The following is an 18,975-nucleotide window of genomic DNA, read 5'->3' on the forward strand; positions in this document are numbered from 1 at the left end:
TCCCAGCAATAGCTATATACAGCCTCCCCAGCAATCACTATATACAACGCCCCAGAAATCACTGTCTACAGCCCCAGTAATCACTATATACAGCTCCCCACACAATCACTATATACAGCTCCCAGTAATCACTATATACAGCTTCCCCAGCAACCACTATATACAGCTCCTCCAGCAATAACTATATACAGCCCCCCCAGCAATCACTATATAAAGCTCCCCAGCAATCACTGTATACAGCTCCCCCAGTAATCACTAATTACAGCCCCAAGAAATCACTTTATACAGCCTCACAGCAATCACTGTATGCAGCTCCCCCTTCAATCACTGTATACAGCCCCGAGCAATCAGTATATACAGCCCTCAGCAATCACTATAAACAGCTCCCCAAGCAATTACTGTATACAGCACCCAGCAATCACTATATACAGCCCCCAGCAATCACTTTATACAGTTCCCGTACCCAATTACACTGTGGGAGATTCCGGCAATCATCCACATTTGGTGGGAGCCCCTTTAATGACAATGTGGTGGGGGCCCCAGGCGCCCCCCACTATACTCAGTCACTGAGTATAATTGTATCTGTTTTTAATAATATCCTCAAACTACAGTCTGTGTGCGATTACTAAAAACGGACTAGGATAAGCTCTACTTTTTAAGAGAAGTGACATGTGTGAATTGATCTATTAACAAGTATTGCATTTAATGTAGCTGTGTGTTTTCCATTAAAATAACCAACAGCACGTGGAAAAATGTTATTGTTGAAACCAAATGGTGGGCAAACAGCCTGGGTGCAATCTAAGCACCCAAACAATATTTACAAGAAAAAGAAAAAAAACGGACCTCTCATTGGAACAAGAATTACAAGAATATTTATTGATATCTTTAATAATGGGCTTTAAGGGTTATAGGCCTATTATCGACTATACATATACTATATGTGTTATGTGATGTCACGGGTGCTCCTGTGACCCATATCCCGGGTCGCAGGCGCACCCATGTGCCTCCCTGTGCCCCTGGATCATGTCTGCAGCCTCACTTACCTTCTCTGGCTCCATAGGCGGTCTCTGCACTCCGACATGCACGTACCAGCTCTGTAAGGTTTAAAGGGCCAGCGCGCCTATAATTTGCACCTGCCCTGATAAATTGCCAGCATCTTCCTGTGTCCCCTGCTGGATCTTTGAGCCTCTGCCTTAGAGAAAGCTTGTTCCCTGTGTCCTGTGCTTTTATAGTGATTTCCAGTTGTGACCTCGATTCCGTTCCTGACATGGCTCCTGTAGTGCCTGTCCTGATCTTCCGCTACGTCCCTGACTCTGATCCTGTGCTGCCTGTCCTGACCTCCTGCATGTCCTCGACTCAGTCTCTGCCTCGCGACTCTGCACCTCGCCTTGGCCACCACCACGGACAAAGTCGTGCCTGTGGAGCAACCTGGTGGTACCGCGCCACAGAAATCCAACCCGCTTTGCGGCGGTCTCTGGTGAAAAACGGGTACCACTTAGACTCCCAGGTGTCAGGTGTCGGCTTAATTCATTGTCCACGATGGTTCAGTGGGTCCACTTGCTCTGAATCCTGACATGTGATGTTTTTTTTTCCTTTTTGTGGCCTTAAAGGAAACCCACCAATTGGGATAGGGCTTATAAGCTGCACGTAAAAGTGTTTTAACAGTTTATTAATGTTTATATCCTTACTGGCTTTCCTGCACCGGGGTCCGCGCTCGGCGCACCATGCGCGTGACCGTGCGTGCATCTGAATAGGAAGTGGTAGCGCGCATGGTGCGCCGAGCTCGGACCCCGGTGCGGGAAGGCCAGTAAGGATATAAACATTAATAAACTGTTAAAACACTTTAAAACTGTTTAAAAACATAACGGAGATAAGCGCCGGCACCAGCTCGCCCTGAGCTGTTGCACGGCATGTCCAGCTTATAAGCCCTATCCCAAGTGGTAGGTTTCCTTTAATTAAGGTATTTTTGTAATACATCTTCATTCATTCTTTTTTATGTTTCTTTTACATTGTTTTATTGTTATTGTAATTTGCTAAATGAACTAGAACTAAATGGGCTTTTCTTACAACTTGTCACATATCAACAGGAAAGTGGAAAAGTGTCCGATTCCTGGGGTCTAATCACTGGGACCCCTTCGATTGGGATAACAAGCAGTCCGAAAATCCCCCATATTGACCAAAACAGAATGGAGTGCAGGTGCATATGCTTAGCCCGTACTTGTGTTCCATTCTATAGACTTTGGGTTTCTCATTCTCCTGATCACTGGGGGTCGCTTTATTTGCCCCTTAGTAGTCAGACACTTATCCCTTATACTCTATCTTTCATGAGAAAACCCCTTGAAAGAGCCAATTCTGATATTCTTATTCAAGCTGTAGCTCATTTGAAATTAGGAGAATCCCTGATACATTACAGATACAGATAATATTAGAAGCCAATTACATTGAATCTTCCTATTTTTACAGCTGGAGAGCACTGCATCGAGTCTTCTACCATCTCAGTGTTTGAATGGCACAGTTTTTATTGATAATACAGTGGGGAATGAAACATTCTTTCTAGTCACTTGGCAAACTGCAGTTCCGAATATTAATTTGCAAAATCCAAAGGGGATCGTGTATACTTCAGCACAATTCATCACTGACAACACTGCTAAATCATCAAGGCTTGCCATCCCAGGAACCGCAGAGGTAACATTTCCCATTGTTTCATCAAAACAATTAATTTCTGTGAATGGAAGCTGACTGTCATTAAATGGGTCAAACTCCTTTAATGTGTACTATTATAACTTTATGCTGGTCTTCCGTTTTATGCCATATTTAATGACAATGAGGATTTACTTTCTTTCAGAGAGGCCCCTGGACTTACAGTATATGCAATACTCGCACTTCAGTTGAAGCTTTAGGTTTAGTTGTGAACTCTAAGGCTTCAGCTACAAACATTTCCCCAATTACTGTAAGTGCCCACATGAACCAAGACGCAAACCAATATCCCAACCCTATGGTTATCTATGCCACAGTAAGTCAAGGACTGACACCGGTCACTGGAGCAAAGGTCATTGCAATGATTGAACCTGTCACTGGACCAATACTGACCCTAGAACTTAAGGACAATGGAGCAGGTAGTTATATGTGTTGTAATGTTACAACTGAGTTAGTAGGGACTACCAGAGCAAAAGACTTTAAGGTCCCACCTCGTCATCTAGATTTTTCATACCATATATACACACAATGGGGGCTATTTATCATAGGCCATCACTCACGCACCTGCGTATGATGGCCCCGCCACTGATAATGTGCAGCCAGATACATCAAGAGGCTCCGGCCTCTTGATATATTTGGCGGGATCCTGCGCAGAGTTTATCTCTACCCCAGGCCCTGCATGGCATAGAAATAAGAGCAGCTGGCAAATTTTAACATGGGTGAGGGTGAGAGTGGCGGATTGGAGAAAATAATCGCAAGTGCTAGCAATAAGCTTTCATGGCTTCTACACCAGTGTCTAGGAGCAGAAGCTCTGATAAATATCCCTCAATGGGTTGGTTTTATCTGTCTCTGCTATAAAACTGTGCTAATTGCCTTGTGCAGCATTTCTCAAAGGTTTGAAAGGACACCTTTTTTACACTGCTAAGAAAGTCTACACCAAGATGTAGAGTCCAGCTTCCCAGATCTGATGAAGCAGGCGGTCCACTTGCGAAACGCACCAGAGAATGAACATGTTACTATACATTTAAGACTTTTTACGTGGACTCCCCCTATTCGCCTATTGAGGCAAATCCAGTTGCATTTTTTTCAGTTGTCATTTCCATCCTGGTGTTACTACAGGTGTAGGGAAGCTTACTGTAGTCTCTTCTAGATGCTTGTAGACTTTCTTTACTATTGCAAGCATATAACATAGTATCAATGAGGCCTATAATATTTTTTGCCTATGAGACTGTTTTTGTCTATAACTTTGCTGCCTTGTTCTATCAAGGATCCATTAACATATCGGAGAGTAGGTTCACCTGAGGCCGAAATATTAGCCAAAAATGGTTAAAGTTACCTAACGTCCAGGATAAGCATGTATGTCTTAAATAAGGGGACATAGGGACATACACATGCACGTTCTGGTGATTATGCAGGTACCCCGGGGTCCCCAAAACATGATTGCATGGTGCCATGGAGGTGGCATGGCATTTGGAAAGCCTGATCAGTGACTGGGGCTAATAGGCATAGTGTTATACTGTATGTTATAAAGTGAGTGATAAATAGCCCTAATATTTTGAGATATGTACATAATGGACAGTTCCGCTGAAGAGGTTAATTGTACTTTACAAACACCACAAAATAAATGCAAACTAACATTAACAATATGTTAATTTTGGCAGCTTTTACATGACTAACTATGAATATCAATATGTAAATTTACACATTAAAACAGATATAAGTATTTATTTTGATGAACTGTTTTAGGCCCTGATATTATCAAGAATGATGGAACATATTCCAGCTACTTCACTCAATTCTCAGTAAATGGAAGATACGGTTTAAAAGTGCGTGTAGTAAACAATACTAATACTGTCAGTCGCTTGGTCCTTCCCAAAAACCGCGCCCTCTATGTTCCAGGATTGATCATAAATGGTAAGAGAAATTTAAGGCGATTTACATAGCAGTTCAACTTCTAGAAATAACTTGATTGTATTTAAGTACATGTTTAGGACACATAGCATACTAAGAATAGATAACTTTGGTTCCAGTCTCAGGTTCCCCGTATTATAGCTTCAACAGGAGCTTCAACATGGCATCCCTTTATAGCATGTACAAGCTTCTTCTTGTGCAGCACTTAATGACATATATTTTTTTCCTTCTCTAGAGACATTGCTGTATGTACAGTGAGAAATTCATAGGTTCCTCAAAACACACAGCACATAAAATTTTTAAAGATAATAAGCACTTGAAACGGGTAGGGGGTTAAACTGTACATTCAAGAAATCAATCCTTCTATTTTTTAATTTTTAAAATAATCCAGTATTCTTACTGAACATCTCTTTGTAGGTTCTGTTATCATGAACCCTCCACGTCCAGAAATTCCAGATGAAGATCTTAATGTCGGAGAATTTAGCAGGACAGCATCAGGAGGTTCTTTTGTGGTATCTAATGTGCCTTCAGGTCCTCAACCAGATATCTATAAACCCGAGAAAATAACCGATTTACAGGCAGAGATTGTGGATGATACGATAACATTATCATGGACGGCCACTGGGGATGACCTGGACCAGGGGAAAGGTGAGAATTTTTTTTTTCATTCTGAAGTAGTGTGAATCCTTGTTTCCTATACGAATGATGTTTTTATTATCCTTATAGATTGGATTCTTTACTGTAAGATTAGTAAGACCATGGAGCCCACTGCCGCAGTGTGTTCCAATGGTTGAGTATTATGTTTTGAGTGAAAATTCTGCAAAAGAATAAATATTATGTTGGATATATACACTCACCGGCCACTTTATTAGGTACACCATGCTAGTAACGGGTTAGACCCCCTTTTGCCTTCAGAACTGCCTCAATTCTTTGTGGCATAGATTCAACAAGGTGTTGGAAGCATTCCTCAGAGATTTTGGTCCATATTGACATGATGGCATCACACAGTTGCCGCAGATTTGTCAGCTGCACATCCATGATATAATCTCCCGTTCCACCACATCCCAAAGATGCTCTATTGGATTGAGATCTGGTGACTGTGGATGCCATTTGAGTACAGTGAACTCATTGTCATGTTCAAGAAACCAGTCTGAGATGATTCCAGCTTTATGACATGGCGCATTATCCTGCTGAAAGTAGCCATCAGATGTTGGTCATAAAGGGATGGACATGGTCAGCAACAATACTCAGGTAGGCTGTAGCGTTGCAACGATGCTCAATTGGTACCAAGTTCCCAAAGAGTGCCAAGAAAATATTCCCCACACCATGACACCACCACCACCAGCCTGAACCGTTGATACAAGGCAGGATGGATCCATGCTTTCATGTTGTTGACGCCAAATTCTGACCCTACCATCCGAATGTCGCAGCAGAAATCGAGACTCATCAGACCAGTCAACATTTTGCCAGTCTTCTACTGTCCAATTTCGATGAGCTTGTGCAAATTGTAGCCTCAGTTTCCTGTTCTTAGCTGAAAGGAGTGGCACCCAGTGTGGTCTTCTGCTGCTGTAGCCCATCTGCCTCAAAGTTTGACGTACTGTGCATTCAGAGATGCTCTTCTGCCTACCTTGGTTGTAACAGGTGGCGATTTGAGTCACTGTTGCCTTTCTATCAGCTCAAACTAGTCTGCCCATTCTCCTCTGACCTCTGGCATCAACAAGGCATTTCCGCCCACAGAACTGCCGCTCACTGGATGTTTTTTCTTTTTCAGACCATTCTCTGTAAACCCTAGAGATGGTTGTGCGTGAAAATCCCAGTAGATCAGCAGTTTCTGAAATACTCAGACCAGCCCTTCTGGCACCAACAACCATGCCACGTTCAAAGGCACTCAAATCACCTTTCTTCCCCATATTGATGCTCGGTTTGAACTGCAGGAGATTGTCTTGACCATGTCTACATGCCTAAATGCACTGAGTTGCCGCCATGTGATTGGCTGATTAGAAATTAAGTGTTAACGAGCAGTTGGACAGGTGTACCTAATAAAGTGGCCGGTGAGTGTATGTGTGTGTTAAAATGATGAGCTGAAACATTGCAAACGTGCAAGTGAATAAGGGAATGGTTGTTTTACTATATATATAAATATATTATGTATATATTATAAATATATATATACCAGTCATAAATATATATATTTCAGTCAGGGCTGTGGATTTGGTAAGCCAAAGATCTCACTCGACTTTTGTTCCAATTTTTTTTTATCAAACTCTGGCTTTTTCTCTATAATTATACTATATTTAAGACTTTTTTAAGTCAAAGTCATAGTGATTACATTTCTACTAACATTAGTCAAAACCGCTTCCAACTCCATAACTCCAAATCCACAGCATTGGTTTCAATCCGAACACAATAAAAGAAAGTAATCAAAGTTCTTTATAAAACAGATATGCTTTTAGGTTGATCAGTGATCAGATTTCACTTTTATTTCTCCAGCTTCAGGCTATGAGCTTAGAATGAACATCAACCCCGCTGACCTCCGAAACAATTTTGATGGATCAACAACAATCAATATTTCTGCTCTTACTCCCCTGCCAGCTGGATCCAGCGAAACATTCTCATTTGTGCCAGAGAACATTGTTTTACAAAATGGCACCAACATTTACTTTGGTTTAGTTGCTATTGATAAAGTCTCTCATCGTTCAGATGTGTCAAATATAGCTCAAGCCACTCTGCTCATTGCACCAACACCAGCGCCCACAACTGAACCCATAACGACTACAACTGAACCGACTACAACTGAACCCATAACAAGTGAACTCATAACAACTAAACTGACTACAACTGCATCCTCTACAACTACATCTAGGACAACTCAGTCCACTACAACTGTTATTAGACCAAGAACTGATTCACCAGCCAATGACAATTCAGATAAACTCAATATAACAGAGATTACACTGATAGTGTGTGCAGCTGTTGTGGGTATTTGTATCATTATAAGTATCACTGTCTGTATTGTCAGCTGTCAAAAGAGGAGAAGTAATTCACAAATCGGAGTGTGAAATCGAAAACTTCCTGTGTATAAATGTAACAATTTTATTATACATATCTATATATATTCCTATATATATACAAATATATTACTTAAATAAATAATGTATGTGGTTACATGAAAGGATGTGTTTTTAAAACTTTTCTATGCTTATAAATAGTTTTGGGTTAGTAGGTAGTGATGGGAAATATCCTTTTTTTTTCAGAAGTTTCAGATGTAATAATGTAACTGCCAACTCAATAGACATGACAAATGAGTATTGGTTATGGTGGGCTGTGTAACTATTGGTTACTGGGGGTGAGTGACCATCAGTTACTGAAGGCTAATTGACTGGTGTCTAATGGGGGCTGCATAACTTTCGATGAATGGGGCTGTGCTGTCCTCTCCATTTAGATCCTTTCATCGTTAGCATGGTGGACATCGTTAGCATGGTCCATTTACTGCCTCAATGCCTTGGAACCGAATTGCATTGGGGTTGATTTCCAATGTCCCTGATGTGCTCACAAATATGAACTTGCAGACCCTTATTGTTTTGCCCATGTATTGACATATGAGCAGGTATACAATCTTCAAACTTCTACAATTGCTGAATTTTTTAATGGGGAAAATTTTACCAGTAATGGTACTCTGAAAATTGGCACCTTTTCAAATATATTTACAGTTTTGGCATCTTCCACATTTGAATGTACCAGGATGGGAATTTGGGAGCCATGTGGAGCATTTGACAGGTGTTAAAGAGGACCATTCACCACCCCTAACTTATTAAATCTAACATACATACAGAATGTAGGGGCTTGCACATTGATTCAGGGATACTTTGAATTTTATTCCTATGCCCCACCATTACCAATTTATCAGCCCCGGTCTCTGATCATTCAATGTACAGGATTGTCCGAGATGAGATGCTGCAGCAGGAGTGGGGGTGTATATGTGCATTATAATCTTCTCTGACAATGTCCAATCAGTGGCAGACAGTGTCAGAGAAGACATTGCACAGCCACTGTGAATGTCCAGAGCATCTCTTCCCTATATCTTTTTTTATGCGCAAAGCATCTCCACATAGAACAGCACATAGAACAGAGCGTGATATTGCATGATCATGCTGTGCTCTATGTACCAAGCAAAGAGCTGTGCGTATCCTGCAGACAAAGTGATCACTCTGCCGTGTGCAGAGAGCGAGGAGCATGGAGCATGCAGAGTGGTCCCGCTAGCTGTAGCATAGCAAGACCACTCAGTGCTTAAAGGGGCATTCTTAACTGTGAATTCACATTTAATTTAATTCATCTTCATTATGTATACATTTCTTTAATTGGATGTTTTTTAAAAAAATTACCTGTGTGTAGAAAATTTGCTGGAGTGATTGCACAAAGAAACAAATAATTTTTTCCACATATGAAATGTCTGATAGTTACTGTCTGTCCTGTGTTAATCAACGCTAAATCCAAGTGGTCAGACAGGGATCTATAACACATGTCTGACCACTGCTCCCAGGGTATGGGGGTGGTCATATCCAAGGATCTAAATCTTTTTTCTAAAGGACAACATCCCTATATTTATTGGAAAATCTTCACACAGAAACCTTTTTTTAATAACATGCAATTGAAGAAATATCCCTTTAAAGGGAACCTGTCACCACATTTGCAGATATACAGCCAGTGACAGGCTCCTATAGAGCCCTAGTAACTTACTTACGCCCTATTTTAGTTAAAAATAGTTTCGCTTACATCTACATAAATCAACTTTTATCTTATATTATTTGGCTCCTTACTATTCAGCAGTTCATGTCATGTGACCAAGGTGACATTATCTCAGGTCCTTTGGCCTCTTAACAATAGCAAACTATACCCCATGTATGTATCTTACCATATGAAGTCACAGTAGCCTTTATGGGCCTCTACTCCTCTCCATCCTCCATGGAGGCTTCTGTGATTTCATGTGACGACATACATGGTGTACAGTTTGCTATTAGAAGGGTAAAGGACCTGTGATTATGTCTCTCTGGTCACATGTTAATGTAATGTTGACAGCAACACAATTAGGCAAAAATCCTCTTCTCAGATGTTATGGTTGAAACGCATGTGTTAACTTGTGAACTTGTGAGCCCCTTTTGAAGCACCCTAAGCTTATATTGTGTCTTATAACTCCTCTCTACCTGCCTGCTAGCCAGCGTAGGTCCAAAGTAAGACGTCATTGCAGTTTTCTACTGCTCCCAGGAGAAGAGGGATGCAGTTTATTACCGATTCCCCTTTTCCATTCCTCACTTCCTCCATTCCCCCATTCCTACTTCAGCACGATGCATAAAGGAGCATAAACGACTTGGTGGTCATGTATCCCGGGCTTTAGTTACGCTCCTAGTGCAAACACTTTAGTAGATGTGTATTATAATGATCTGCAGCAGCTTAAGTGTGAATAGGGAGGTTCTGCAGCTCGTGGCGCATGTATTGGGGAGGGTTCTGCTGCAGCTGTTGCATGTACTGGGGGGTTCTGCTGTGGCTGTCACATGTATTTGGAGGTTTTCAGCAGCTGGCACATGTATTGGGAGGTTCTGAAGCAGCTGGCGAGTGTATTGGGAGGAGTTCTGTAGTAGCTGGCGCATGTATTGAAGGATTCTGTAGTAGCAGTTGGCGTGTTTATTGGGAGCTTCTGTAGTAACTGGCAGGTGTATTGGGAGGTTCTGCAGCAGCTGGGGCGTGTATTGGGGGGTTCTGCAGCAGCTGGCATGTATTGGGGTGTTCTGCAGAAGCTGGCGTGTGTATTGGGAGGTTCTCCTGTAGCTGGTACATGTATTAGGAGGTTCAGCAGCAGCTGGCAAGTGTTTTGGGGGAGACCAGCAGTAAAAAGAAGCCTCTCCCTGACCACCATAACTTCTATGGTTACTTATAATAAAAAACAAATGCAGCAAGCAGAGATCTAGAAATCTGGGAGGAATTATTACAGAAAGTATATTGAAAAATTGCATAAATTGTCATAAAAACAATGACAATAACTTGCTGAAATGGGAATAACCCTTTAAAGCCTTTTCAGGCTGCGTCATTACCCCTTGACATTACCCTTACATTTGTCCACTTGACAATGTTGTAACTATTTTATGTAGATACTTTTTTTTAGGTTTATGCAGGGGCGCACCTGCCATGAGGCGAGTTGAGCATCTCGCCTCAGGCGGCATGCCTCCTGCTGAACGAGGGGGCGGCATCGGCCGGCACTGAGCTCCCGCACGGGACGGGTCCAGCACCTTGCTCCCCGACGCTGCCAGCACCTTGCGCCCGCCCCGAGACGCCGCCGGCACCGAGCTTCCGCCCCCCTGCCGGCCAGCACCACTTTCAAGTGCTCTGTCAGGCACCATGCTCCGGGCCGCCAATGTGCTGCCGACCCCTCATTCCTCGCATAATTTTGCTCTCACCCATACCTTGGCTCCTGGCTCCCCCTTCACTCCCGTCTCAACCTCGCTCTGCTAATGTCCCACCCCCCCCTGCCAGGCTCTCTGCTCCCTGCTCCTCCTGCCCCCGCTCAAGCACCAGGCTGCCTCCGCCCCCCCCCCCTGGCTCTTGGCTTTCGGCTCTCCGCTCTCCCGGCTCTCTCGACCTAATCGCTTCCGGCTCTCCGCTCTCTCTTGACCTAACCACTCCCAGCTCTCCACTCCCTCCCCCCCCTGCTCCCGGCTCTCAACCTACCCGCACCCGTCCCTCCGCTCCCGGCTCCCCCTCCACTCCCGTCTCAACCCTGCTCCGCTAACGTCCCCCCTCTCCAGGCTCTCGGCTCCCTGCTCCCCCCCCCCCCGCTCAAGCTCCAGGCTCCCTTACCGCTTCCTCGGTCTAAACCCCCCCTCCCCACCCCACGCTCCCGGCTCTCAACCTACCCACTCTCGGCTCCCTCACCGCGCCACACCGCTGCAGGACAAGGCACCGAACTTTCCAAGAACACAACAGAGAGGTAAGGTTACTTTATCTTTGAATATATATGTGTAATATGTGTAAATATATGTAATATGTGTGTATATATGTAATATGTGTGTGTATATATATGTATGTGTGTATATGTGTGTTTGTACATATGTATGTGTATATATGTATATGTGTTTGTATATGTGTATATATGTATATGTGTGTTTGTATATGTGTATATATGTATATGTGTGTGTGTGTATCTACTGTTTGTTTATGTGTATATACGCTGTATGTATATGCAGCATTTGTCATATTTATCAGGGCTTCTATTTTATACTACAGGGCGGTACTCTGTATGCATTTTATACTACTTGGTGGCACGCTGGATGTAATTTATACTACTTGGTGGTACGATGGATGCATTTTATACTACATGGCGGTATTCTGTATGCATTTTATACTACACGGTCATACGCTGTATGCATTTTATACTACACGGTCATACGCTGTATGCATTTTATACCACACGGTGATACGCTGTATGCATTTTATACCACACGGTGATATGCTGTATGCATTTTATACTACGCGGTGATACGCTGTATGCATTTTATACTACATGGTGGTACGTTGGATACATTTTATACTACATGGTGGTACGTTGGATACATTTTATACCACATGGCAGCACACTGTATGCATTTTATACTACATGGTGATACGCTGTATGCATTTTATACTACATGGTGATACGCTGTATGCATTTTATACTACATGGTGATACACTGTATGCATTTTATACTGCATGGCGGCACGCTGTATGTATTTTGCATTGCTTTACTTTTACACCAAACCAATATGATGGATCTGGTCCGGACACTACCCGATATCTTACATATATGGACGGGGGGCGTCTCTCTATGGTTCGCCTCAGGCAGCAGACAGGCTTGGTACACCCCTGGGTTTATGATATGGTATCTGCACTCGATTTTGTATAATACTAATAATTCTCTCTGCAATCAGCACCTTTTAGATTGATTCTACACTACAGTACATGAACTAGGTGCATTTACTCTTGCAGTGAGTTTCTTTTACTCTTGTTTGGACACTGCCTGGATCGTCCTTTTTGTGCTACTCTCCCTGAGCTTTTGATTAATTTATGCAAATAATTTTTAGCATGTACATGCTAGTATACTATTGCAAAACAAGCTGGAAGCAGATTGGAGAATGCTTCCACCTCACAAGGTGGGGGGGTATAAAAAAACCCTAGTGGGCGGGAGCACATGGTTTGTAGACTTGGTCTAAGCAGTCAGTCAGAGTAAAAGACTCGATCTTGGAGCACATGTCAGCAAAGGAAGCAGAGGAGAGCACAGCTCCTACAGAGCTGCACCAGCCAGTGTCATATTACCAGGAACTACAAGTGGCTCAGGCCACTGCCTAGCCAGCAGGGACTGTCCGGAGACTTAAGCCCCAGAGCAGAGGTCCACGATCCAGACTCGGCTCCGTCTTTACAAGCCCAGCTTGAAGTTACTACCAAGCTGTGAGCAATCTTCCTGTGGACCAGCTATCTCCATCAACCTTTCAGCTTGCTGAATTTGCTGCTTCTGTTTGGGGCGAAGCCTGCTGTATGAAGTTGAATAAAGAACTGTAAGTTGATTTGCACAACGTGCCTTTGTGTAATCACTGGATCAGACTGCATCACCATCACCCAGTCTCCATCATCCAGGGACTCCTACATACACCTCAGGGGTTGCAACAGGGAGAAACCTATTGTATCAGCCTCGCCCTCCACCTTCTCTTGCACACACCACCTGCTGGCGACCTGCCAGGCTGTAGGACAGCCCTCTGGTCCCCATACCAAGCACCGTGACGACAGCATGCTCAAGGCCAAGCTAGCCAGCCACTCCGGTATTCTGGGCTGTCTACAGCCACCGAAGAAAGGCCAGGCCCGGTGGGGGGTGTTGCATATACTTAATAAAGTCTTGATATTAACTGGAACCACAATTTTCTATTTTCTTTGTTTTGGGTTTTTGGTGTCAAGCTCTACGGCACAGAGATATAATGAGTATATGAAGAGGGCTCAAGGGCTGAGTCCTCTTCATACAAAGGTGGGGGTTTTTGCATTTTGCAGAAAACCCCCACCGCTAATAACCGCGGTCGGGCGCCGCCATCTTTATTACGATCGCTGCGCCCCGAACGTCATCGGGGGACGGCGATCGGTTGCCATGGTAGCCTCGGGTCTTCTTTTGACACGAGGCTACATGGCTTCTGCAGATTCGTTACAATGAGCCAGTGGCTCATTATAATGAATGACCTGCAAAAATGCCATATATTGCAATACAGAAGTATTGCAGTATATGGTAGGAGCGATCTGACCATCTAGGGTTAATGTACCCTAGATGGTCTAAGAAATAGTGGAAAAAAAAGAAAAAAAAAAAGTTTAAAAAAATTTATAAAATATAAAAAATTCAAATCACCCCCCTTTCCCTAGAACTGATATAAAACATAATAAACAGTAAAAATCACAAACATATTAGTTATCACCGCATCCAAAAATGCCCGATCAAAATATAAAAACGGTTACGGCCGGCGGTGACCTCTGAGGTGGGAAATGGCGCCCAAATGTCCGAAATGCGACTTTTACAGTTTTTTACATAACATAAAAAATGAAATAAAAAATGATCAAAATGTCGCACAGACCTCAGAATGGTAGCAAAGAAAACATCGCCTCATTTCACAAAAAATGACCCCTCACACATCTCCGTGCACCAAAGTATGAAAAAGTTATTAGCGTCAGAAGATGGCAAAAAAAAATTTTTCTTTTTTTTTTTTCAAATTCTTTATTTAAACATTTTGAAAATATACACATATGCTATTCAATCCCAAACACAATCCATATGCATAAATATTTAATCTACCCCCCACCCGCTCCCCACACTCCCATGGGTGATACTGTTGTTTACTATGAAAGTTACAAAGACCTTTATTCTCCCTTTTACCAAGTTTCCCGTAAAGTCTCGGGGGAGAAAGGGAAGATCCCCCCTCTCCCACCCCCACTCCACGCCCCCTCCACCTCCACAAGATCATCGTCCTACAAGTAGTCTCTCATAGTCTGCTGTGTTCTGGTACTCCAACCATTTTCCCCATATTATAAGATGTTTCACAGACTTTCCCCTTGTATATGCAGTTAGCTCCTCCATCCCCCTAATCTCTTCAACTCTTTGTATCCATTCTTTGCATGTTGGGGTATTTTTATTTTTCCAATTTGTTGTTATGCACGCCCTTGCGGCGTTAATCAATGAGATTACAATTGAGGATCTATACTTCTCTAATGATATTTTAGCCAGGTGTAATAAACAGAGAGATGGATCCAGTTCTATTTCATATTCACCCAACTGTCTGGCTACCCGTCCAACATGTTCCCAGAGAGGGCGAATACCGGGGCATTCCCAGAAGATGTGTATAAGAGTACCTTTCTCCCTCTCACATCTCCAACACATTGGTGAAATTGATGGGTGCATTTTATTTAATATGACTGGGACTCTGTACCACCTTGATAGGATTTTAAACCCTGATTCTTGCATACTAGAGGCAATTGAGGAACGGTGTATCAGGCAATAAATCTGGTTCTCTTGTTGCTCAGTTATCTCAAATCCAAGATCTCTTTCCCATTTCTCTATAGAGTTTAATCTACCTCTGCTCTCTTCGTCTCTTAGCTGAGTGTATATTACTGAGAGCGAGTGTGCAATATGACCTACGCCCATACATCTTTCCTCAAAGGAAGTTAATTCTCGACAAAAGGAGCTGGCGGGTGGTAGAGATTTCAAGAAGTGATGTAATTGGGTTGCCCTCCAATATCCCAGATGCCCAGGGATCTCCTGTGTGATTAGGTCCTCCAACGACCACCATTCATTCTCCTTTATATAGTCCTTAGCATTTTTCCTCCTTGAATTTCGGATCCCCCCTTCCTGGTTCAAAACTCGGATTGCCAAGAACTGGGTACAGTGGGGAAAACATTGGTGATAGGGAACTACCCTGTAGGTATTTATTACATATCTTTAATGTGGGAGATATAGTTGGATGTTTGAAATCGGGTAGAGAGGGAAGAGGGATCCACAGGGCACATGTAAGAGAGATTGGGGAGATACTCTCCTCCATCTCCACCCATAATTTTAATTCTCTATGTCTATGCCAGTCTACTACTCTTGAAAGGTGTGCAGCTATGTAGTACCTTAGTATGTTGGGGACACCCAGTCCTCCTCTGTGTTTTGGTCGGTATAAGGTCTCTCTTGAGATTCTAGCCTTTTTCCCTTTCCAAATGAAATCAAAAATGCAGGAGGTCATTTTAGAAAAGAAGGAATTTGGGATCGTAATTGGGACTGCCTGAAAAAGATATAGGATCCTTGGTAGTAAATTCATTTTTATTAAAGAGCACCTACCCAGCCAGGAAAAGGTTCCCTTGCCCCACTTCTCCAGGTCCCTCTCTACCTGGCCCAATAAGGGCAAAAGTTTTTCCTGAATAGTCTGTTTAAATCAGCCGTTAGGGCGATTCCTAAATATCTAATCTCATCCGTTGTCCACTTAAAGGGAAATTTCTCCTTCAAGATGGCTGCCTCTCTACTGGGAATAGAGATATTTAGTATCTCAGATTTATTCAAGTTGATTTTATACATAGATAGATTAGAGTAATTTAGCAATTCTACCATTAGGTTTGGTAAGGAGATATTTGGTCTGGCGACAAAGAATAACAAATCATCCGCATAAGCGGCCACTTTATGCGTCCTCTGACCAATTTCTATACCTTTTATGTCCGCATTTGCCCTAATGGTACATAAGAGAGGTTCCATAACCAAGGCGAAAATGAGAGGGGAGAGGGGGCACCCCTGTCTAGTACCATTTGAGATAGAGAAATAGTTAGATGTTACACCATTAATTTTAACCGCAGCCGTTGGGTTACCATATAGTGCTCCGATCCAGGTTTGCATACCTGTTCCTAGCCCCACGTAGCTCAAAGAGCTCTTAATAAAATCCCATTGTATTCTATCAAATGCTTTCTCTGCATCAGCCGATAGAAGTACAGCAGGGGTGCCCACTCTCCGAATCTCATGGATCACATTGATTGCCCTGGTTGTCCCATCCCTTGACTCTCGAGTAGGCATGAATCCTATTTGGTCCCGATGCACCACCATCGCCAAATACGGCAATAACCGGGATACCAAGATCTTAGCAAACAGCTTCAGGTCAGAATTCAGGAGCGAGATTGGTCTATAGCTCGCACAAAAATTAGGGTCTTTGCCCTCCTTATGGATCACAGAAATATGAGCTCTCGAAAGCCCAGGTGGAAGGGATTCATTTGCCTGTATCGTATTAAATGTCTCCAGAAATCTGGCCTGAAGCTGCGCCGAAAAGACTTTATAGTATTTGATTGTGAGCCCGTCGGGGCCTGGGGCTTTCCCCGGTGTTGTTGTTAAAATAGCATCCCGGAATTCCTGTGCTGTTATGGGTCTATCTAATTCCTCCATTGCCCCTATTGGGATCCTGGGCATCCCCGACTCTTCTAAATATTTTTGTATTGCTGTTTTTGAGACCTCGATATTTTCTCTTTCCTCAATATTATACAGATCAGAGTAGTATTTATGAAAAACCTCCAGAATTTTGGAGGGTAAAGTGACCAGCTGATTATGGTTATTTACAATCTTTGAAATATATGTTCTGCTTCTCTGTTCTCTCAAAGCTCTAGCTAGAGTCTTCCCCGGCTTATTTCCAAACTCATAAAAATGTCTCCGACACTTCTGTAATATTGCCTTTGCTTTATTGAATATCAGTGATTTATATTGTTCTCTAAGTTGACATAAATGAGCTCCCAAGTTCTGTTGAGTTGACCTCTTGTGTATTTTTTCTATCTGTTGTATTTGTTTTAATAGGCCTTCAACCTGAGCATTATGTTTTTTCTTAATACGTGTTCCCATTTCCACTAACATACCCCTGATGTGATTTTTATGTGCCTCCCATAGCCACTGTTTAGAAATATCAGGGGTGTCGTTTTGTTCAAAGAAATTATTTATTTTTATTGAGATTTCTTGAATTATTGTATTATCTTCCAATAGATTTTCATTTAGTTTCCAATTCCATGTCCTCGCATGGGGAGGGGGAAGGGCCAAAGAAATTGAGATCAAAGCGTGGTCCGAGAAGGAAATTGGGTAAATTTTTGCATCTTTAAGATGCATTAATGCGCCATGAGACATGAAAATATAATCAATTCTAGTATATACATTATGTGCATGCGAGAAAAAGGTGTAGTCTTTTTCAGTTGGATGGAAAAATCTCCACGTATCCATCAATTGAAAAGTATGCAGCGTCTTTTGTATTGATTTTATTGTTCCCTGGGAAATTGATGAACTCCCGCTGGACGTGTCTAATTTTGGATCTAAAACCAAGTTCATATCGCCCCCCAGGATAAGTGTTCCCTCAATAAATTCCTCCATCTCTTGGAGGATCCTTTCGAGGGCTCTGGCTTGGCCTCTATTTGGTATGTATATCGACCCTAGTGTGTATAAGGTAGAGGCAATTTTGCCTTTTACAAAGATGAATCGCCCTTCTTCATCTATCTTTTTATCCACCAGTTCCCAGGGGGTGTTTTTGGCAAAGATAATAGAAGAGCCTTTTGTCTTGGAATCTGGGGAGGAGTTATGATATACGAGTGGGAAATTCCTGTCATAAAGCCTAGGGATTTTATCGGTCCGAAAATGTGTTTCCTGTATAAATGCTATGGAGGCTTTTTGTTTTTTAAGTAGGCGTAACAAAGAAATTCTTTTTTCAGGTATATTTAGACCCTTTGCATTTAAAGACACCACGTGCAACTGATCCATGTCCATACACAATCCCCGTCAAGCACCGGAAGAAGTCCAGCAGGCAGACAGGTAGATAAAGATAGTTTCAGTACGTAGTGGGGAGAGGTTAGGGATGGAGGGAGGGGGCTGAGGAGAAAGAGAAGAGGGGGAAGGGAGGAGAAGAGAAAAAAAAAAAAAGGCACGACACGACAACACACCTACAACAAAGAACACAAACTCTTTTATCTCTCTTAGCTTAAGCTAATCGGAATAGGTAGGTAGCGCCGAAGAAGCGCTCTAGTAGGCACCAATCACATAGGGACACTATCTCACCTAACCTATTAGAGAGATTTAATCTTTTGGGCGTTTCTAGAAATGCCGCAGCCATAACAAGGCCTGAGTCCCACTATCCCCAGAAACTCATACCTCTCTTGAGTTAATTGTTAGTTTCTGTCCAATAAGCGGATTACGGTCCACAGGTTATATCAACAGAGACACATCTAATACATCTCTATTGTATTTATGTACACACTGCAGGGAAGGGTGGGGAGGGGGGAAGAGAAATTTTAATAATTTTTGAAAATGTATTAAAACACAATAAAAC

At 42.7% G+C, this 18,975-nt stretch overlaps 1 protein-coding gene across 2 annotated transcripts in view; it reads left to right on the forward strand.

Moving 5' to 3' along the window:
- The window catches only part of LOC140104292 (calcium-activated chloride channel regulator 1-like), a 34,484-nt gene extending 26,793 nt beyond the window's left edge, over nucleotides 1–7,691 (forward strand). For both annotated transcript variants that reach the window (XM_072127770.1, XM_072127771.1), the window contains 5 exons: nucleotides 2,464–2,685; nucleotides 2,846–3,116; nucleotides 4,444–4,611; nucleotides 5,026–5,256; nucleotides 7,099–7,691. In XM_072127770.1, coding sequence (XP_071983871.1) covers nucleotides 2,464–2,685; nucleotides 2,846–3,116; nucleotides 4,444–4,611; nucleotides 5,026–5,256; nucleotides 7,099–7,667 — 1,461 coding nt within the window. In that variant the 3' untranslated portion in view covers nucleotides 7,668–7,691. The remainder of the gene's footprint in view (nucleotides 1–2,463; nucleotides 2,686–2,845; nucleotides 3,117–4,443; nucleotides 4,612–5,025; nucleotides 5,257–7,098) is intronic.
- Nucleotides 7,692–18,975: the final 11,284 nt, after the last annotated feature.

The sequence above is a fragment of the Engystomops pustulosus genome, chromosome 10 (genome assembly GCF_040894005.1).
Source record: "Engystomops pustulosus chromosome 10, aEngPut4.maternal, whole genome shotgun sequence".
Taxonomy (NCBI): Eukaryota; Metazoa; Chordata; class Amphibia; order Anura; family Leptodactylidae; genus Engystomops; species Engystomops pustulosus.